At 34.2% G+C, this 23989-nt stretch overlaps 1 protein-coding gene across 4 annotated transcripts in view; it reads left to right on the top strand.

Moving 5' to 3' along the window:
• The first annotated feature begins 6983 nt into the window (after positions 1-6983).
• The window catches only part of LOC145692891 (uncharacterized), a 78057-nt gene continuing 61051 nt past the window's right edge, over positions 6984-23989 (top strand). For 2 of the 4 annotated variants that reach the window (XM_081768446.1, XM_081768445.1), the window contains exons 1-2: positions 6984-7120; positions 13500-13643. Coding sequence is in view for 1 of the 4 variants with exons in the window: in XM_081768444.1 (XP_081624570.1) it covers positions 7058-7120 (63 nt within the window). In the remaining 3 variants the exon portion in view is untranslated. The remainder of the gene's footprint in view (positions 7121-13499; positions 13644-23989) is intronic. The other 2 variants (XM_081768444.1, XM_081768447.1) reach the window with 2 other exon arrangements.

Below are 23989 nucleotides of genomic sequence, written 5' to 3'. Positions count from 1 at the left end.
CTTGTCTTGTATTATGCATATGAATATCTGAGTTCAACCGGAAGGTGCTTGTATCTATCTGTATATCTTTTCTTACAAATTTTAGAATTTCATATATATATATATAAACATGGAAGAGGTAAGATTTCAAGAAATTTAAATAGAGGTTTACAAGAAGTTCGAGGTTTACTTCCGGTCATAAACCTTAAAGCTCTCTTTTGTAAAACGAATATGAAATTTAGCAGTGCAGTAGATCCCCAGAATATAATACCATATTTCAATTTAGAATGAAAAAGTCCAAAATAAGTTTTGAGCAGAACATGTTGACTGACACTATTTCGTAAAAGCTTTAACATGTAACAGGTTTGAGCCAATTTACTAGATAATTTTTGAATGTGAATTTTCCAATCTAATGTATCTGACACCCAAAGACCAAGAAATTTGATATCCGAGACGTAATTCAACGTTTTGCCGTTAATTGTTAAACAAGGGCGTTTTCTTATCTCGTTTTTTGCTACGTGAAAGCACATGCACAAAGACTTTGTTGTGTTTAGTATTAGTTTATTTCTATCCATCCAGTCACTGATGGCAGACATGGTGGAATCTACTGCATTACATAACTCAACGTAAGTTTCTCCAGTTACTAATATATTTGTATCGTCAGCATACAGAACAATTTTAGCAGAGTCTAAACATTGTGGCAAATCATTTATATATATTAAAAATAGAATAGGGCCTAAGATGGAACCTTGAGGAACTCCAAATTTTAACTCTTTGGTATCTGAATAATATTTGCTTACTCCCTGAGTGTCTCGAGTTTGACAGTTAATTTCAACAGTTTGCCTTCTGTTGGATATATACGATTTAAACCACTCATAAGCATTTCCCCTAATACCATAATCTTGCAATTTTTTAAGTAAAATTTGATGATCAATTGTATCGAAAGCTTTGCTAAGATCAAGAAATATGCCGGTTGTATATTTCTTAGCGTTTATTGAATTTAAAGCAGAATAGAGAACAATTGCAAAATGGAATAAAAGAGAAAATATATAATGATGATGATTGTTTGTTTACATAAGGTATACACACAACAAAAGGGGATCTGTTGGTCACTGCTGCGTATCTGCTAAACCAGGGTCAAGCTCTGTGTGTCACAAAAGTTAGTTTAACAGAGTTTAAAATAATATATATTTTGTTTGATTTACAAAGATTATCATATTAGCAAAATGATTTGAAATAACACGCCAGGCATAAGATAAGCCTTGGGCTATATCGCCTAGAAGAGTGAATCTATCATTTAAGCATTAAATTTCATTACTGGCTACTTACACGTTTCGGTCTCGTATTGGAAGTCAGCTTCTCGTGTTCTTTTCATATCCCACGATAACTGTTTTAATTGCACACTAATTATAGGCACTACAATTCCATACTTATAGCGGTCATTTTCGATCATTTTATACATCTTCCTCTCCTTCCTCCAAGTTGCAATGCTGAATTAGAATTTAAGCTTCATCGGAAATGTCAGTGTTCATCTCAGCAACCCTGAAAACTATGGGTTCGACACTAAGATCGATAATTTTTAATATATATCCGCACTTCCTTCCTCCACGTTGCACCTTCAAAGTGAAATGATAAAACCATCTCAGGCCCGAACCTCATCTATGTTGAAAGTTTTTGTCGAGATCAGTCTGGTGGTTCAAATGTTGTTAAGTTACAAATATAGTTACTTTCATTTATATATATATAGTTACATTCTTTCATTTCTAGTCTAGTTAGTTACATTCTAGTATACTTTCATTTATATATATATATATATATATATATATATAACTCAGCTATTGCTTCTGCACTATTTCAATGGTTCGTACTTTAATACATTCCTCCCTCAACCATGGTTGAGGAATTGATTAAACGTAATGTTCTTGTATTAAATAAATTTATTTTAAATATATCTTTCTCATTAATTTCAATTAAGTTGCTTTTCAAAGATCCTCTAAAATTTCAGTGATGCACTATGGGCTATAAGCTATTAACTTCTATGGCCACCCTGCTACAAACTACAGACTTAAATATTCGATAAAGCATTTCAGTAGTAAGTAGTTGCCACAATACCAAAATGAACGTATTTATTTCCAACGGTAACAACTATGTTAGTAACACTAAAATTATTATTAGTAATGATAACGAGTAAGGAGTAGTTAATTACGAGTATGACAATTATTTGCTACAGAAAGATTTCTGTACAAGAAATATATGTGTAAAAAAATTTACTTCAAAACAACAAAAGGAAAGCAAAATTTATGACGTACATAACTAAAACACAATATTATGTTACTAATATGAGGTCAATGGTGTCGAAATAGAGAAAAACAGACATTATGAAAGATCTGGGAATCACATTTGGTAGGAAGTTAAAATTTTGTCAACATAGAAATATATCATGGAAAGAGCAAGCAAGGACAATAGGCTTCATTTATTTATTTATTTATTTATTATTTCAGAACGATAGAATATGTATTTAAAATAACTTGTAAGAACTAAGGTTCTGTAATGTGAAAAACAGTATATCTAAAACTTCGATTAACAGATTGACAGTATTATTCTTACGGACGCGATGGTAGCGCCACAAGAGATTTTTAGGACTTCTGCAGTTTAGGACTTCTGCCTTTTAGCTTTTATGACCTTTGCCGCGATATGATTTTTAGGACTTGTGCCGCGAAATAATTTTAGGACTTGTGCATTTTAGGTCTAATGCCATTTAGGTCTTGTGCCTTTTAGGACTTCTGCTGCGTCCTCTTTAAAACCATTGAAATAGGAGAACCCGAATAACCGTGGAAGTAGGTGAAACTTTTCTCGTACGTAAGAAGTATAACAGAGGCCGTAAATTAAAACGAAAAAAGTTATCATCTTCGGTATGTATTGTAAGGAAACCAAACGCGCCTCTATTTTAGAGTGGCCAATAAACCAAAACGGTATTATGACCATATATGAAAAATATGTAAAACGAGGAACAAATCAATCATCTCCGAGTTCGTGTGTAAACAGTATGTTATAATAAAATATAAATTATTGCACCTTATTCTCGCTTATTTCACGATCGAAGGAGACTGTTGTAAGAAGAATTTAAGGTAAGTAAACTGACATTTTTAAAAAGCGTAAAACCGGTCCAGAGCCCTAGAACCTTCCCTGAAAGACATCACAACAGACTATTAATAATTTTAAGTCACAATAGTACCTATGGTGCTGAATTAGATAGAATTGTTTTTCACAAAAGGGGATGAAAATGCCAGCGTGGTACTAGCGGGCCGATGAATTACATAAAGGGCTGAATTTGGTACAATTGTACCAAGTGTGGCAACACTGGTATGTACTCTTAAGGTCACAATTAGGCAGTTTTAGACGAAAGCATTTATCGTAGCAGATGTGCTGCCAAAAATCTCGTATAATATTCTATGGCATGAAAAGTATATTGTGCTTTTACATGGTAGCATTTTGATAAGCATTTTGTCGTGACGTAGCAAACAAATCACTGGAGAAGAGCGCAATTATGGCTCCAAAACTAAAACAGATATTTCAGTCACTATTTCTTCTAAAGCCCGTTTTCGCATATGGTTATTATGATACAAAGGACTTTTAACGGTGCAGTTATACTATACAGATCCATTGATTTTAAAATTTACAGAAGACATTTCTAATGTTTTAATAGAGTAGTGTATAAGTAATGAAAATATGGTGTGCACTTACATCTGAGATGCGTATTTATGTGGAAATATAGAAATTAAAATCGAACCTGAAATGCACGTAATTTTCAATAAGCTGCCATAAAATTTTGGCAGGTCTGTAACTTCCCCATTTTGTATCGAAAACAGAACCCAACCATCCCCATTGGGGCTTCTAACCCATTCCCACTACTTACTTCTCCTCCTACTACTAGTACTACTACTATTATTATTCTTACTACTACTACTACTTACTCCTCCTCCTCCTCCTCTTACTACTACTACTACTACTTATACTATGGATCCGTATAGTAAAACTATACGTTACCACCTGTTAAATTGAACCTGCACCGGAGAATGCAAGAGCACACCAATAAATGAAACGAGAAAGTTTTTTTAAATGAATTTCTGTATGTATCCGTATAGTGAAACTGCACGCTTTAACTTTGTACAAACAAGGATGTTCCTCATATTTTTTTAATCAACATAATAATAGTATCCCTATTTTTTTCTTTACTACAATTCAATTTCCCACACATCGCTTCCTTTTAACACACCACGGCGCTGCAATCGGAGCAGAAATGCTGGGGAAAATGCTACGAAATAGAGCAGGTTCTATCGACAAGAAATGCCATAGGATATGCCATGGCATGGGAAATGCTATAGCATTTGCTACTTTACACGGTAGGATATCGATGATACGATTTTTGCTACGAGAAATGCTACGATAAATGCTTCCGTCTAAAACTAGCCTTATACATAATGGCAAAGACATTCAAGTTTTAGAATATACTTGATAGAATATAGGTCTACAGTGTAAACAACAATCAAATCTTCAAAATCAACTTATGGAGTCAATTATTAGCTTATTTTTTAAGTGCGGTATTCTCGATCATAGTTGTAGCTCTATGGCGCATCAACAGCTTTAAAAACAAAATGTACGACTGGATATTTCATAAACGTTATATACAAGCTGCATATTTAACAACAGTCACTGCTTCCGTGGTTAAATGTGTAATCAAAGAGTACAAAAGGAAATGAGAGTAGTGTCCAAGGAGATCTCCTAAAATCGTGCAGGATGGTACTTTTTCCTCCACGAAACGAGAGCGCAATACAAGAGCAAAAGTTCCTGTGAAAAAAACACTTATTGATGAAGGATCTTCTTCAGAAGATTATCTATTTTCTTTTATGAAGATAGTGCGGATGAAGAGTGTGTATTTTGTTCACAGCCATATAGACAAAGCTGGTGAACGATGGATGCGATGAATCCACTGTCTTCGATGGGCACACGAGCTTGTGCAGGCACTGACCGAAAAGCGTAGAAGTCTTTTCTTTGTGATTTTTGTCAATAATTTATTTTTTTATTGGAGCCTACTGTAGATAACCAGAAAAATGTTTAGTTAAAAATAAATCTACATGTTTAGAAAGTTCACTGTTTTGCAGAACTGAAAAATATTAGTTAAAATAAATCTACGTTTAAAAAAGTTCCCTATTTTGTGCAAGTTTTCACCACATTTTTCGTTCAGACACAAGTTAAATACACAGTATTATATTTTTTTCTTAAATCCCTGTCATGAAATCTCCATCCGACATACGGTATCCTTACTATCCACTATTAGGCAACCCTAAAAACAAAAACAAAAAGCAATTTTTCATAACAAAAATATTCGTCATCTGAGATTCGATACCGTGTAAGTAATATTTCACCAATTTTACAGGAGAGACAAAAAAAAACTGTTTAAAAACTAGCTTCAGACTCATTATACGCGGTATTACTTTGAAGAAATAACAGATCCATTTGTCGTGATATAGGTGTATACTTAACCAGATTGTGTGCCACCCTATACTGATTCTAATGGTATCAAAAACTCAAATTCGTCAAAATTGAAGATACGCGTTTTTTTTTTTTTTTTTTTTTTTTTTTTTTTTTTTTTTTTTTTTACTGTTCACCCGTCAAAGGGGTACACCCTTTCTTGGGAACAGTGTTGAATATCAGACGACGAATGTATCTTTCATTTAACCTGTGCGAGTTACATCGAAATTTTAAAATTATAATTTAAACAAGTAACACCAACATTTAGTCAATAATATTTCTGTTAGTAAATTTTTATTTCCTTTTTTTTTTTAAAAAAAAACGCATCCGATAGTCAGTGGTGGATCTAGTCTGGGAGCTAGCCCCCGGGTTTTTAGAGTGACAAAAATGATTTAAGCTATTATTTATATATTTTTAAAGTTTATAGTAAATTCATGATATACCTACCATAGTCTGGGTTCTGGCTACCCCCCCCCCCCCAGTTTTTACCTTCTAGATCCACCTCTGTCGATAGTCGAGTCATTTCCTGTACTAATGAAAAATTTGAAACTACTTATATTTGTGGTCTCGCTACTGCTTCAAAATACGAACAAAAGTATAGAAGACAATGGGAAATTATCCACGAATTCAAGAATTGTTTTCATTGCAGGTAAAGACGTGACTAAAGCATATTGTCTAATTGCGCATGTGTAATAGTAGTAGTAATAGTAGATCTTGAATTTGTTGAAAACATGACAAGCCATACAAATTACATCTAAAAGTTTGCATCTGAAAAATTTTATGCATACTGACAGGAATTTCACGAATAGTTTTTAACGACTTTCTGTCAAAAATATCGTGTGTTTGGATTTTCTTAGGTCCATATTCGGCCTATGTTTAGCAGAAGGGGTCCAGTTCTTTTTTTCCCCAAAAAAAAAAAAAGTTACAATTTTGGTCATTTCTGTTCACATTAGGTTAGGTTAGTTTATGTTATGTTTGTGTAGGGGGTCCAATATAATTTTCCAAAAATGATAAAATTTCGCCTATTTCTACTAATATTATGTTAGTTTAGGTTAGTTCAGGTTAGCTTAGATTAGTTTAGGTTAGGTTAGATTTAGTTATGTTGGGCCATATGCAAAGTCGTTTTGAAGTTTGATTAGAGTAGTACTAAAGGCCGTACTACTGCAGGAAACATATGTTAGTCGAACTCTTTAATATGGTACTAATCACGCGTCAGAACGACTCTGCATAAGGCCCGTTACGTCTAAGTACTTGCATCATTTTCTGCTGTAAATTTTGTGTTTTTTACGTGCTTCTGGACCCTTTCTACCAAACATACTCCCGATATTCTGTCGTTTTCTCCTGCTTTTCTTCATTACACCATTCCAGTCATTTTCATCATCGCTTTCTTCAGCCTATAATTCATGATCATGGTAAACACCAAACAGAAAGATTTTAGTTCATTTCTTTTTTCTTTTTGCCCAATTGGAATTATTTTATCTAACATCTAGTGATTTTTAATGTACATGTTTCGGCAACACTGATTCCGCCCCCGTGTTGGCAAGATATGGAAAGCTTGGTGGGTTATGAGAGTGACGGAGAAAGTGAAGATAAATCTCAAAATATAAAGGTACATGTTTGATGACTTCTAATTTTAAAAATATTAAGGTTTTATGAAAATCATTTGCGGTAGAATTAGTTCATTTGTACCATGTTAGTCCAATATGATCGTAATTTCATTGCGAACCCAGCGCCATTTGCCGACTGCGAAGGTCTTCGTATCAATTTCGTTGTTTATGGGGAAAACTAAATTTTTACAATGTATAATAAGAATTGTTAACTATTACTTTACTGCAGTATTATTTGCAAAGTTCAGTAAGGTTGAGAGAAAGAATTATTGTTCAATCTGAGTGGTACGGGGGCTGGATACTCGACGTCATTTTTTATGTTATTTTTCGGTCAATGATTTGAGTTATAAGAAAAGATCAGCTTTCATTATATCATTTAAGACACGTATTCCGTTAAATAAAAGAGGAGCATTCATTATATCATTTTAAGCATTTATTTTAACTCTCACCAGTTTTTCAACATGACAATTATGATTTTATGAACGGATTGTGTTAGATTAGATGGCTGCTGAACGTGTTTACAACGTTGTATTACTATTTATTTGTTGTTATTTTAATACAAATTACTCCTCTCTCATTTCCGTCATTCACTTTTAATTGATATTTTCAATTTTTTTCTTTTTTTATGTTCATCTTTTCTCCGCTCCTCATTAAATATGTATTCATATATGTTGAATTACTGTTTAAAATTAGGACCAAATCACACACTATTCAGAAATAATGAAAACAGTGAATACAATGACCTTCTCATGTTTCCAACCAGCACTATAAAGAAGTTCGTTCCTTTCTGTATCTAATATTTAATTCACGCAGTATTGCCGAGCGAGCGTTAGCAAGCGAAAGCGGGTTAGAGACCCGCAGGGCACGTTGTTTTCTGTCTTTATTACAGCTAAATAGGAAGGGGGCCTGTGTTCTAGAACCTTGCCAAGAATACCATTCTACAGTATTATTTAAACCAATTTTTGGGGTGTGGCCTTGAGGGCAGAACACCCTATCAGAATCATGTCCGTGGGACTTACAAAGCGCCACACGTAAATACTTGTCCTGTACAAGGTTGCCACGCAAGAGGATACTTATCTTCATTAAATATGAACTCTTAGCAGGAAATGCACACTTACTGCCTTAGAAAGGGCATTTATTCCGAAGTTGGGCGTCCGCTTTCGTCAAGTTCTTTCGCTGTTGTCTCCTTTCCACACTTTCTGCAATTTGTTATTAGGTTCATTAATCCGTGCTCTTTACAAACTTTTAAAAGATTTTGCTCGATATCAATGTATTGCTTCACAAATGTTAAAACTGCTAGTTCATTGCCCTTGTACATTCGCCATGTTTATAACATAAATACTCGTTTCTTTCCCACAATGCAACTGTTCGGTTACCTTGCTCCAAGTAGTTCCCTCCGCTCGCCATATAGTCCCATGTTTATAACCGCTTATATATAACAAATAAACAGATTTTTCGAGACTTCTATATTATCAAGCACACAAACGATCAAATTATCCATATATTTCCTGTAAATTTTAAAAATTTCGCTGGAAACGGACGCCCAACTTTGGAATTTAACCTTTAGAAAGTGTTCCTTAAGGAAAAAGTTGTATTAATAGGTACAGACAGATGACTTAAGGAGATCTGAGTAAAACTACAACGTATGCACATATGACATAAAAAGTACAATGCATAAAACACGAATCAGGGTAGATTTATTTAAATCAGTCTGATTTAAATCACTTGATTTTTTAAATAAAAATCGTTGATTTAAATCGAATTCCGAAATAAATTAATTTAAAGTGAAAATAAGTAAAATCCAGTTTCTGTTCTGTTATTTCGATTATGGAAGTTAATAATCATAATACAACGAGACTCAAATGTACAGTATAGTGTGAAAACAAGTGTCATGCAGAGGATGATTAGGGAAAATCCCGTTTTGAACAGGTAACGGAGCGATCCTGCTTTCTTCTTTTCGTAACATCGGGTTTGGGTTTTAAAATCGTTAACTATTCCGACGGGGAAATCATCGTGGACATTTCAGACGAAAATTCTTTTTGCGCGTGTCTGTTTGTTTGTTCCCAGATAATAGGGTGTATTTAGAGGAGTCCTATCCCCTCTCCATTTTTTTTTTTTTTTTTTTAATTTTATAACTTTAGGCGAAATTTATGTATTTCATGCCGCAAGCTAGTTCTTAGTTTTTAAAAATAGGCCCCTGCCAAATATCAGTAACTTTTGTGAAAAAAAGTGTTATTTTGATAAACATTGCTGTACTTTTTCCTTAATGCTTAACCTTTTAAATTATATCACATATTTTTAGGTAATAGGGCAGTATTTTCATTATTCGATTAAAAAGAGTACCAATAAGGCTTTTTACATCATTTTCTTCAAAACAGGAGGCATTTTAAAACACGTTACATATGCTTACACGCCTTTCTGCGTTGAGGCATAGTGTGTGATGAAGTCATAAATTTAAAAAGGTATTTTTTGTTATCGGGTTACATTTTGCATTCAGAAGGCAAATTTTGCACACTCGTTCAGTGCACCCCTTAGTAATTTTCAGATGTTTTCATATCTCGGCGTGGGAACAGCGGGGTCCAGAAGGGCAAAAATGTTTTAAAAAAGCATATTTTTAACAGAAATAGCTTTTTTCGTGATTTTCTCGCCTCGGTACCGTTTGAAAGGTTGTTCTATTATGAAGAAAATTATGTACGTACTATGCTCCTAGGATAAATAGAGATGTCTCAGGGAACTGTTACCTGAGATCCTGTTTTATACGGAAATCTGGGGTATTTTGGAAATATTATTTTTTGCGGGCTTACTTTTGCACCTACAGGATTGAAATTTTGCACATTTACTCAGTGTACCCCTCAATATTTTTCAGATCTCTGCCTTAAAACAGGGGGGGTTCACTGAGTAAAAAAAAAAAATAATAATAATAATAAATAAACAAAAATTCCTTTTTTCGTGATTAACCTGCCCCAGATACATGTCGGAGACATTTGAAGGTTACCGTTTGAAAATTTGTTTTATTGTGAAGAGAATAATTTACAAATCATGATCCTAGGCAAGGTTGGCTGGTTTAAACCAAAAAACGAAAAATGTTCGTTAAAGTGTAAGTGTTCGTAAAAGCTTGATGAACACACATTTGTGGGTTATCACGTTTCACTCCCGTATATTATTCGTATTATACTCAGACCTAAATTCCCCATTCATTACTGAGAAATTATACTACAAAAGCAACTTTTTTTTTTTTTTTTTTTTTTAATATAGAAGTTTATGAATGTTTCTTTTGTGATGTTTTATAGTTTGTTATTATTGTTATGCAATTGCAATCAAAACAATTCTAAATATTGTTTCGTTTTAATAATGTTTATTATTAATAAAATACATTGAAATGCCGTACTTGGGGGGGGGGGGGTATAAAAACCTCACGAGAGGCATTTATTGAAATCAGAAGTAACTTTCGTAACTATTTATGTATAAATGGGTCAGAGCCAAAGTGAACTCAAATAATTCGTATCTTTATTCACTTTTCTTACTGATATGCAAATTAAGTCGTTGTATTTCTTTAATTTGGACTAATAAAAGTCGTAGTGAACTAACTTGGACTAAATTAGTTCTTCTGTACTCTGCAGTACTTTGAAATTGTCAATATGTAATTCTGTATAATAGTTTCACTTGTGCAACTGATTATCTTTGTTCCTTATGGCGGTCATTTTTTCAAATCAGCAGTGAATGGAAAATTGTTGTAAGTTGTGACAGTCTTGAAATATAAATCACATATTAACACTTTTACCTCAAAGACATTGAAATATTTCGAAAAAACCCATGTGGGCCCAGATTTTTTTTTTTTAACTGATTTTTTTTCAAACCCTGGTAGATTGTGTTTCACTCGGGCTTTTTGGTTTCCAAAAGAGTTTTAGTTACCAGTTTATTTAGTTTAACTCAGACACAGAGGTTTGCTATGAAGCAGTATAGGAGAAGAATGTAACTATCGATTCTTGAATCTTATGAAAAATAAGCTCCAATAATACTGTATAGACCACACGGTTTTTACAACAAACCTCGATCATCATTAGCGGAGTTGAAGAAATTTAAGCTGCAAAACATCACATTTTTGAATGTTACCTTTACCCTTTGACTAAAAATATAAACTGTTGTCTGGATGAAAACTTGACTTGCTTGGCACTAATAAAGGACTGAGATTATATAATAGTGTTATATGCACTGATATATTCTAATTTGTTAACTTGTTTTCTGGAATACACAATTAATATTTATCGGTCACATGTTGAAAAGATCATTACTAACATTGAAATCAGCATCTACGAAGACGTTTGAAATTATTATCTGATATTTTAATTTCATCATTTAAAAGTGTGTAAAATTTATTATTATAGTTGACCGTCGTTTTACCCGTAAGTGCATACATTATTCATGCTTTTGAATCTTGAAGAGTTGTTTCGTTTTGCTTCATCATTGCTTAGTAATTTCAGGGATTCAGGTTTTCATCCATGCTAGCAATTGATGATAGAGCTTAAGTTTCTTCCAGCTTCACTGATATGAAGGTTTGTCGTTGAAAATGTATACATATTAGTGGCGCTTAATTATTAAGTTGTTGACATTTCAAATAAATGTATTTTCTTAAAGCCCAAGACTAGAGCTCTCCACTAGAAACTTTTTAAATATTTAGGTAAAATCGTAAAAGTATACTGAAATGGCTCACTTTCTTGTCTGCATATGTGCTTTAGTATTAAAATGTGCCATCCAATAATGAAATTTTCTTTCATCGAAGCATTCAAATAGCTATCCTAAACGCAGACGTTTCAGCAATGATTTACCGCTTTCTTCAGCGTGTATTTTTTAAGAAATTTACGTTGCCTCAATAACTACATTATTGATGACTCCTTAACTTCAGAAATAATTATTATGGAAACCTAGTAAATGTTCTTAAGATTCCTGACTCCTTCGTTTCCGTTCGGTTTCAAAATTGAAATTTTAAGGCGACCCACTAATAGAGCTTCTTTCACACATCAATTTCTACTCATTATAACTACGAAATATATATTTTTTCAACAAAGACAACAACTTAAGCAGATAATTCAGAAATGATTACTCTGGAATTACGAGTGGGTGAGTGAGTATGAATCCGTTAACCGCATCCAGTTCTCGATATTAAAAACTAAGTTGTCGCTTATATCAATTTCTCTCCAGCAGTAATTGCAGCCAAACAGTTGTTATTCACAACTAAGTTTAGTGGTAAAATTATTGTTTTTTTTGGGGGGGGGTAGGGGGGATCACAGTGGTTTTCTTCACTTGAAGTCTGAGTAGCAGTAATGAAATGACAACACAAGTGTTAATACCTAGGGATTTTAGAACAAATAACCCCTAATTGTTACTTCTACAGAGAAGTTGATGTGCAGGCAATAGTGAAATAGCACAAGTTACAAAGAAGAAATCTTGTGAGCATTACTTGAGAGTTATCACAATTATTATTTCTGCAGTTAAGGAGAGTCAACAGTTCTACAATTTTATTAGCGTTATCAAAAAAATGTTCGAAGATTTATATATATATATAATATATTATAAATAAGGGCGTATCCAAGGGAGGGGCTATAGCCCCCCTTGACCCTCAGGTATACACTGGATAAAATGGACTTCAATCATGTTTTACACTGGATAAAGCGGCAAACTATGGCTTAGGCCCTCCCTTGATCATATCCTGGATCCGCCACTGTGTATATATATATATATCGCTGGGGAAAATGATGCAGGTGATTGTGTCTTCATGCGTAGTTTTCGAGATTTTTTTTTAAGAAAAAGAAGCTAAATATTTATGCTGTGTGGTAACCACGTCACGTATTAAGATGAAACTGATTGATCCTGATGTATACATTAATTAAACTTTTCATTTGACATCAGCAAGACGATGAGCTGTCACGGATTCGATTCCCAGGCCGCTTCCTTTTTTCCTTCCCTTCCTTCGCATAGTGTGATCGCTGAGGGACATCATCTCTCATACGTGATGGGCTATAGATAGCGAAAGCCCAGAAATCTAATTCCTAATTCCCTAATCGACAAAGTGACCGAATACAGTGTTAATAAGATTTAACCCAAAAATTATGATTAACTGTTAAACTTGAATTTTTGTCTAACTCTAATGTTATCCAAAGATAAGACATATCTATCGATAAATCACACCGATTGTAAGAACATGGTACGCCTGAGGATAAATTCATACGAGTAATTTTTTAATAGAAAAAAATTGTCGTGGCGAGTTCAATGCAGTTAATAGCTTTTATTCTGCTGGAATACGTGTCTTTATGTACTATATAGAAAAAATATGCACTATTAAATAGCAAATGGTAATAATTATGGTTTGATTTCTATCGACAGTGGTGCACATGCTTCTAACAGAGACGCAAATACTTCTTGTTAGTGTAGGTCTTCAAGCAACGTAAATTTCTTTAAAAGGATACTGAAGAGAACGAAAAATCAGCACTGAAACGTCTGTGTTTAGGATTGCTATTTGATACTTTGGTAAGTACAAGTTTATTTTTTTATATGCTTTATATATATATATATATATATATATATATATATATATATATATATATATATATATATATATATATATATATATATATATATTCTTCGTTTACTTTCTTGAAATTATGAAAGAAAGGGGAATGGAAAGGAAAGTAGATAGGGTTCTGGTATTTGTTTTCTTTTCTTTGTTTCTATAAGCCTTAATAGAGTGGAATTTTCACGGAAGATGGAAACATAACGAGATATTGTACTTACTTTAAAATCAACCGAAATTAACTCTTGATCTTGCTTCCGACAAACTGACGTACGGTTCTTGATGTTCAGACATATTGGCTTTCTCCCTTTAACTTCATAGTTAGAGGGTGGTCAAGAATTGCATAAAGGCTAGCGCAGTGGCACAATAAACCAGAGACGAGCTCCTTCGTGGCTAAACGGTTAGCGTTCGGGCCTTTGGCGTGGGAGTTCCGGGTTCGATTCCCGGCGGGAGCTCATGTGGTTCGAATTCCACGTTAATCAGTATGTCCACGTCTCATAACCTCGCTGCTGAACGGGACGTTAAACTCGAAAATCAACTCAACTCAATAAGCCGGAGACCTGGGTTCGATTCGTTGTCCAGTCATTCATTAAATAGTCCTCGTATTTCATTATATTCTCTTGTATAGAGAATGATGTATGAGAAACAGTCGCTTTTATTTTCCTCGTATCAATTTGAGAGCTCTCTTTCCGTGCGTAGGTTTTCAACATTGCTGGAATACAGCTTCTCTGATGAAAAGCCAAGTAGTGCTTTTGATTGGCGTTTTATTCGTTCAAGAAATTGCTTTTACACAAGAACGTGAATAAAGGACATGATGGCTGTGGTATAGCGCTCGCCTCTTATACAGTGGGTTTTTTGTTCGGTCGCACACCATATGAGTGTGTGGTGGACAACATCGAGTCCAGGGTTTTCTCGGACTTCTGTTTCCCCACATTATCATTCCACCAATTATTTCACAATCATTCGCTTTCATTAAACATCTGCCTCCTGTAGCCTACAGGGTTAACTGTTGGACGTAAAATAAGAAATGTCATTTCAAGAATGTAGAAAATATGGTTACTGTTGAGACTTTGTGTAACTAGGAAAATATGCAGCAGCGTCATTGAATTTCTTCCGTTAATAAACAGAGGCTAGGTATTAAGGATTGTAAGAGAAGAAGAAAACTCATACATATTGACATCTTTCTGAGCACCTTTCGTAGGTCATCGCAGTTGTTTAATTCACGATAATGATAGAGAGCCCTCGTTTGTATAGCATGCATGTGAGATTTCAAAATTTCCCATGTGTAGAGGTGTGCGCGGATATAAAATATTGCGTCCGCATCCGCAATATTTCTATCTTCATCCGCAGATAATGAGATAAGAAATATATAAAACGTGTTTCTTTTAAGACAGTTACAATTCCAAAAGTAGTCCCTACTATGACAGTTGAAGGGGAAGAGGGAAAAACAAGAAATGTCCATCTATGTGCTTTTTTGGGTACTTTGTCCTATCTGTTGGTGACTCTTGGTACTATTTGACTATATGCCATGCATGCGTAGATGTAAGAATGTCCATGTGAAAAGGGCAAAAAAATGTAACTAACCCTATTCTTTTTATGCGGTTTTCAATATTAAAACGCCGTTTTCTCGAAAATGCAGTTTTGTGGTATTCCTTGTTTTTTCCCCCTATCCTTCAGTTGCAATTACCTCCTTTATTTCTAGGTAATTTCGTGAATCTTATGATATATTATCAGTATAATGCAAGCTAGACATTCAGTATTATCTCTTCCTATTTTAAGTCAACTAAGCTAAATAAAATTCATGCAAATAAAAATATGAAATTAATATAAAACATGTATGCTTACTTAAAAATTTTTGAAATACAGATTTCTGACAACAAAATGTCAAGCTGCTGATACCATAATCTGTCCATTATTTTTGGAACAGATCTTTTGTTTTTCCTAACTCGTAAGACATACACTGTGTTTGCCCAGAACGCAAATTCAAAATGGCGATAAAAGACACTCAAGAAGGAAGAATAAGCAACCACATAAACTGCTGTAAAATCATATTAGCACATCATATTGATTGTAAGAATGTAAATAGCAGAGAAAAAGGGAAAATAATTTAACAGAACTCAGTTTTATTCTGGTGATTATTTGGCCCAAACGGGTATTAACGCTTTATTACAAAGAGAGAGCAATAAAATTCTTGTCTTTTCACAATTATCCGCATTTTTATCTGCCATCAGCACAGAAACTAAAAATATATCCACATCCGCGCAGACCTCTACCCATGTGCATAGTCAATGGAGTTAAGGTTATATGAACTTTGGCCATTTCACAAATTCTTTTCTCCCAATCCAGCATCTGGGGAAAATGACTTGCAACCAATAACATACGATTCTTCCATAATTAGTTGGTTCCAGACTTTATAGCTCATTTGTATGTACAATCATCTTTTGAAAAACCTGGCTGCCCATCTTACCACAACCATACGTAAAACAAGACTCGGATGAAAGTATGAAACGAATTTGCATTGTTCCACGTCGTAAATATTCCGCTGAGGCATCAACTTCTTCCATCTTGGTTGAAAAGCATACCTGAACATGTATTATAAGGTGACATCATTGCAGTATTGTTGTCCCTTTCTACAGAAACACACCACTTGTAACTAGCATCACGACTTTCATGGTTGGCTTCTCTCTCGATGACCTCAATACGCTCATGACATAGTTTACCTTCTCAACATACTGTCGGGGCCGGTGGCAGGAGGCGATCAGAACTTTTGCGGCCACTGGTGAGGGAGTCCCACCACAGGTCACGAACATAAAAAGAGATTATTAGCGACAATATCTCTACCAAAGGTAGCCGAAATCCAACTAACAGAATAATTAATAGAGGACCACGAAAGGTCTCAACAATATCACTGACTTAGAGAGTTGCCTGACATTAAAAATGTAATGGAGCTGAGCAGTCTATGGGGCTCGGCAATTTATTAGTACGGTAAGGAGGAGGTCCGTCCTGTTCAAACAATGTCCGACTAACAAGGCTGTCGGCAAGGTGATTTGATAGGGAGAGAGAGAACAGGATGAGTGCCTATGTATGACAATAATTAATTACAAAGTTCAAGCACGAGTTTACGAGATTATAAGGGAGCCTTGATCCGTGAATGTCCCGCAGGTAATTGCCAGCACTTTAGGGCAGTGGTGGCTCCAAAGGGGGTCACTAGTTAACGTGAAGTCCTCACAACAACGAGATTAATTAGCACGCCAAAATAATAGACACTAGGACTCGTGCAAAGAAATAAATATTTGTAGCGGGACGACAACTTAATAATTAGGCACGTATTATACAACAATGAATTAAAATAAAGCTAATGCAATGTAAACAAGATTATTAACACACTTAATGGACCTCAAGTACATAAACTTCACAAGACAAGGTCAGGCTTGGCCATACTTAAATAATTCAGCCTAATAACAATTTAAACGATAAAACAATAAAAATGGAAGAGATAGTTATCGCTAACAACCTTAGTTGTAGAATCACTTTATAAAAACACAAACATTGAAATCGGATATTGGGTGCACAGAAGTAGACGTGATTCTGAGTCGATGCGAGGAATCAAGATGCACAATTAAAATCACTAAAACAATTTAAATCACTCACCTCGCAATTGAACACCTACACAGATGAAAGAGTTCCAAGTGGCCTCTGGAGATATCGTCGAGTCCTGTATAAGTCCAGTTGAGCTTAGCGTGGTAACAAGATGTTCGTTGCAACCAAGAATTCCCAGAAGATGTCTGTATTGGTTCGAGCGGTAAACCAACAAGATGCTTCCACTTCCTACGGAGAGTGAAGTTCTTTCTCCAATCGGAATTCTCACGGCGAATGCAGGAATAGTACTGGAGTCGCAGAACACACACAGAAGGGTGATGGTTCACTCAACTACAGAAGATAAAGAGTTCGGTCCTCAACAGGCGTGACTGGTGTAGTGGTTCACGTAGGAACCAGAGAACGAAAGAGATATGATAATAATGACTTCGACGAATGGCTTCTTCGGAGGTATTTTCTGAGAGAATATGAGTAGGTGAGGTCGTACTTTGAAAACTTTAGATAGGCGTTTTAAATGACTGGAACGCCGAGTTAGAAGTAGTATGAGTTTTATTGTAAGTTGCTTTTGTACAGCGCAGAAGAGTTGTTAAGCAATAAGTTGTTATACATCAGAGGTAATTTTAGATGACGCACAAGTCTAGTGGCGTATGCGTGAAACTTGAGAGGGGTCAGAATATGACCAATGATAAAAGAGAAACAAGGGCAGTTCAATGAAGAGATTGAATTACGACTGCCTGCATGTAGTAGTAGTAAACTTACTAGAAACAACGTTCAGCACAGTAACAAAGTTCTTGCTGTATTGCACACACGAAACGAAAACAGAGATGGTCCTTGGTAGGAGAACGGAGATGACGGAGTTCTCCACTAACACAGTGTAATAACACACTCTGAGAATGCACTAGTAAACTTACTAGAAACAACGTTCAGCACAGTAACAAAGTTCTTGCTGTATTGCACACACGAAATGAAAACAGAGATGGTCCTTGGTAGGAGAACGGAGATGACGGAGTTCTCCACTAACACAGTGTAATAACACACTCTGAGAATGCACTAAGTTCTTCTCTCTATGACTCTAACAAAGTCAGAGAAGAAACGCAAGTCCGGCGGGCGAAGGACAGAAGCCTGAGCCCGAAGAGTGGGCCGGAGCCCCCGGCGACGAGCACGAAGCTCGTGCCTCGTAGACACACAATGATTTTCCCCTTGAGAACAGCTTGTACAGCTATTTTGTATTCAGGGAGTTTATTCACACGTTACGTACGTGGGAGTATAGTAGGGTGGTATCTTCCCAAAAAGGGCGGATACTCGTGTGCAATGAAATTAGTCTTTACGTTTAGATTGGGTATTGGTAATCTAAACGACTATTTAGGGTGTTAACTAGAATAGTCACGCATGCGCGTTATTACAAACAGTCTAAGGCTTTAGCGTCATCTAGTACATAATATCCAAATTAAAAGTCAAAGGTTAATTTGATATTACAAAGAAAATCAGGCTTTATCCGGATTTTACAGGTTTCTTAATAGTTTCACAATGATACCAAAATACAAGTGTTCCCAAGACACTTATTTTATACGGTGTCAAAGTAGACATATTTAGTATTTTCGAAGTGTCAACTTCGGCGCCAAAATGTTAATTATACGTCTACCATGTTTTTGAGAACATCTGGGCTTAAACAGAGGACAATGAGAGTATTCAGAAAATAACATCAGACTCTCAGATAAGACACAAGGGTTAGATATTCCCTTGCACGTGCAGCGAATCGAAGGTTATAGGTTACCAATTCAGATCTGTTTCTCAAGATGCAAAGAGGGGAGAAAAAGATATGAGTTTCCTCTTACGAGAAAACAGCTAACTTTAAGTATTCGTCTGGCTTAGTCATTCCACAGAAAGAACAAAATATAAAGAGAGAAATTTAACATTGACTAATACCTGCAATAATTACATGGCAATAAAGCAATTAAAAGGTTTTTAAATAGTAATTATGAATTTAATAACAGTAAGAAAAGCAAAAAATTAGGTCGGCCCGAAGGCGCCTCAGGTCGGCCGCTACAGTCCTCCCGCGTAAAATAAAAAAGAATAGACGAGGGAACTGAGGAATATTTTTTTTTTTTGACTACTTGGGCTTAAATTTTTTTTTTGAGAAAAAAAATTAAGTGGCAATATTGTTTTTAAACTTTAGAGTTGGCAACACTTTTTAATCTTTAGGATTGGCAACACTGCTTAATACTCATACATAGATATATTCAATTAAAATTCCTTAGTCCTAGTTGGCAACACTTACTAATTCTTTAAGTAAAGTTCATAAAGGTAAAACATTTTTGTTGCTTATACCAGCAAGTATTATTTTATACACAATTATACCTAAATAATCGAAGTACTGAAATCCATAAAGTAAAAACCCATTGAAATAATTATATAGTATTAGGTAACACCATAATTAAATAATATGACACAAAAGTAATTATATCAGTAGTACCGAAGTATTCACTAGAATCCCAAAATAGCTTAAATATATATTTTTTTGTGTATATAAGAAGATATACGATTATCTAAAGGTCTAATACCTAGGTCATACCCAAACAATTAAAAAGTTAAAGAAATGTTTATATATATACACCTATAACTAGAATTAAATATGAGAACCCAAAATTATTATTAAACTACGTTAATCAACAAAGTTATCATTAGACTACCAATTATCTAGATATAAAATCTCGATGGTGAGTGAATCACAAATTTAAGAAATTACTACATGGCTCTACCAATGGTTATATACGTATAATACAAAGAATTCCCTAGTTGGTACGATTTGTTCCTACATATTTACAAAACTAAGCTTTGTCTATAAAAATATACAAAGACTAACAAGGCCAATACAACCTGATTTCGTATAAATACACTATACCTATTAAAACACTATAGCGAGGGATAACACAAATGACTTCAATTATGTACAGTACACATGTAAAATATTTTTTTTTTACTCAGTTTTTATGGTTATTATTACTATAATACGAGTTCCTATATATACAAAGGATATACCTATATGTAAAGGAGATGGATGACCCATACTAAAATAATATAGTTAGATATTAAACCCAAGTAACATGCAATTATGCTTTACAAATCAATTATAACTACAAAGGAAGTATATATAGATAATAAATATTTACACGCATATATATATATATATATTTTTTTTTTTTTTACTAATTTGCAATCATTAACGATAGTTGTATTCTTGACCTCTCTAGACATTCAAGGAACTGCACATTTCCTAAACGAAATTTCCACTAGGTATATATATAGAATTACTAAATTTAACAAAAGATTTGCATGACTTCTATATTATTAAAAAGTACAAGAATCAACTACTTAAAATTCTAGGGATTATACACACTACATAGAATCGCAAGACTACCGTATACAGAGTATAACTACATTAGTTAATGAAGTATTTAATTCATGATTTTTTTATTATTATTATTATTATTATTATTATTATTATTATTATTATTATTATTATATGTAAATTTTTCTTTTTCTCTACATTTTGTTTTTGGATACATTAATTAAAAATTTACACTTTATCACTTACTCCAAAATTGTCAAAACAAACCATTAATTATACGATAAGAAAGGGAGCCAGTTTGTTTTTATGCTCTTCTAGTCTTTACCAAAATTGGGTTACTGGGACTCCCTGAGGTCGAAGGTTATCCACTACCGGAGGGTAGTTGGGAATTGACACTCAGATGTTTTCTATTCTTTTTTTTTTTTTTTTTTGCTACTACACTCCACGCTGAGGTCAGGGTGGTGTGAAGAAAAAGAAATTATACTACAGCCCTGTCTGGTAAGGGTCTGGTTTTTCTTTAATCAGAGAACGGCCAAAAGAAGAATTTCTATGTTTCATACAAGCTTTCGAATGAAATGAAGGCTGATTTCTTTTAGCACGAATGGGATAACTAGAACATATATATATATTTTTTAAACGCTTTATAACATTCATCCTTTTAAACAATTTGAATTCAGTACGGAACAGCGTATGAATGTTTCGAAATGAACCCCTTTTAAATAGCATTTATATGGAACACGGCTCAATACAGGGTGTTCATAAACTAAATGGCAAGTTTATAGTTACGTCTAAAATACCTGAATTACAATATGACGCAAACGACCAATATACAAGATCAATTATGGTCTAAACTTTCAACTTTTACATTTAACAATATGCCAATTAACGCGTGGTTCAATATTATTGTTTAGTGACTATTGTCACGCAGTTGAACAGACGCTTAACAAAATCAATCAAATAAATCATCTCAATTTATAGAATGAACTGCTACAAATAATTAATCAACGCAGTTGAACAGACGCTTAATAAACTTAATCAAATAAATCGTCTTAATTTATAAAATGAACTGCTACAAATAGTTAATCGATAAGAGAGGTAGAGTTATAATATAGAATTTCAAATCAACATATATTTAATTGTACTATTCGCACAGAGGTACTTCACTTTTACGTCATTTTATTAACAAAGGAACCAATATAACTGAAGTACTGACGTTTAGAAATTAACAATGAATTTAAATATAACTTCAGGCAATTATCTTGTTGCCTTACTATGATAACAACTACCTTTTACAGTAAAATATTGATATCATTCAATTGGTAGGTCTTAATTTCAACCTGGATATTCACCAAAATTCATATTAATTATCACATATAGTAGATATCAAAATACAATTATCATATGCATTATAACGCATAATATATCAAATGCCATTATCATATTTATTATAATGTATATTCACGTTAGAATATTATTAGAATTACAGCTTAAAATATCTATTCCTAGTAAATACAATAATCAATATATCCAAATGATAAAAATAGAATGTGCCACAACCTTATAGAAATACAATCGAACGGGAATAGACTATAATTACTTAAATACATTTAAGAACAATTAATACAATTCAACGAGAATTTCTTACAGGAGACATGATGTCGACTCTTAGATACAAATTAAGTTGGCACTCGGACGGCAGGAGGCAAGAGAGGTATAATAAGGATTACTTTTAGCCTATCTTCTAGTATTAACTCATATGACCCTGGGACTTACATTTACTTCGCATTTATTCATAATTTTAACTTTGAGGAATTTAACCGCGTATTTACATTTTAGAGACCTTTTGGGATATCTATACGCACAAAAGAACGATTTATCATTTCAAATAGGAGACAAGAAAGAGTTTATATGCAATTACAAAATGATCAATAATGCACTTATTTACTAAACAGGGCGGCTGTATTTGACATTTAGGCCCGATAAGAATTTTATTCTAGAAAATAACTCGATTCCTGGACTTGCAGAAGCATTTCTTTTACTCATGATATTATAACATCACTAATTTACGCGGAAGCTAGAAAACATAACAATACTTGATACATTGGACAAGTGAATTTAATTATCTCTTCGGACAACCTTAGATTTTCTTAAGGACTCGTGCTTGGTCTCATTAGGGAGCAAGAGTGCTCAAAAGGATTAGGTCTACACAAACGCACCTTTGATTAGATTAGGCACTCGCGAGCAAGAACATTTATGACCATTTAAATACAACATTAGCTTCCATACATATCATTACCATCTCGAAAAGCACATAATTAAAACTTTAAACCATAGGGTGTCTTTCGAACGAAACACTGGGCTTCCTTCCGAAAGAACCAAACATTCTCTGGTCGTTCGTTAGTAAACAGAACGATAATAAACAGCTGCGGGACCTAGGGGGTCCATAGCGACCTGGGATGTAATAGGAGGGTCCCGTACCTTTAAGGGGGTAAGCCTTCTCAAAGATCCGGCTTAACATCCTTACAATTACGCGGACGCACCCTTATACAATAAGGTCGATATAACAGAGGATCCACATCAGAGATTGCGCGATTCTCAGCTAATACAAGCGATAGAAACAAGCGGCAATTTTCTGAAACGACCAATTTACGCTTTGGGGCTGATAATTATAGTTAATTATCACGTTTGATGGAATTGGTACAATAAGATCGATTCAACGGAGTATATTCATTAGAGATTGCGCGGTTCTCAGCTAATACAAGCGATAGAAACAGGCGGCAATTCTCTGGACGACCAATGTACGCTTTGGGGCTGATAATTATAGTTAATTATCACGTTTGATGGAATTGGTACTCCTTTTAGGAAAGGGAATTGACACATCCTAACCTAATCTATACTCCATGAATTATTACTGGAACAAGGGAGAGGTATGATCACTGTCTCAATATTTTCCGACAGGGTGTCTCCCAACGACACGTTCCAAAATTAGATAGCTCGCTAAAATTTACAAAATAATTACACAACTCGAGGCATTAGCGCTCGGCAAGGAATAGCAAAATTAATAACAATACTACAGAGCACGGTTTTACGTCCTGAACAAATGAAATTATTAACACAATGACTACGGTCGAATTTATCGTGACCGGAAAGTGATAAATTTATAGATAATTCAACTTCTAACATAATGAATAAGAAAAGATTCATTGATTAATAATGTCTACTAATAGATTATTTAAACGTCTCCTTAATTAATAACAATAGCTAAGCACAAACGGAATTATTAGGATTAATCTTTCTACTACATTAAGTTCACATATTTCTTCCTTAATAAAACAGCCTTACACTGGCAATTAAAAT

The sequence above is a fragment of the Thermobia domestica genome, chromosome 8, assembly GCF_964235325.1.
Source record: "Thermobia domestica chromosome 8, izTheDome1.hap1.1, whole genome shotgun sequence".
Classification (NCBI taxonomy): Eukaryota; Metazoa; Arthropoda; class Insecta; order Zygentoma; family Lepismatidae; genus Thermobia; species Thermobia domestica.
The sequence above is the reverse complement of the archived record's forward strand: the minus strand, read 5'-3'. Positions and strand labels throughout refer to the sequence as shown.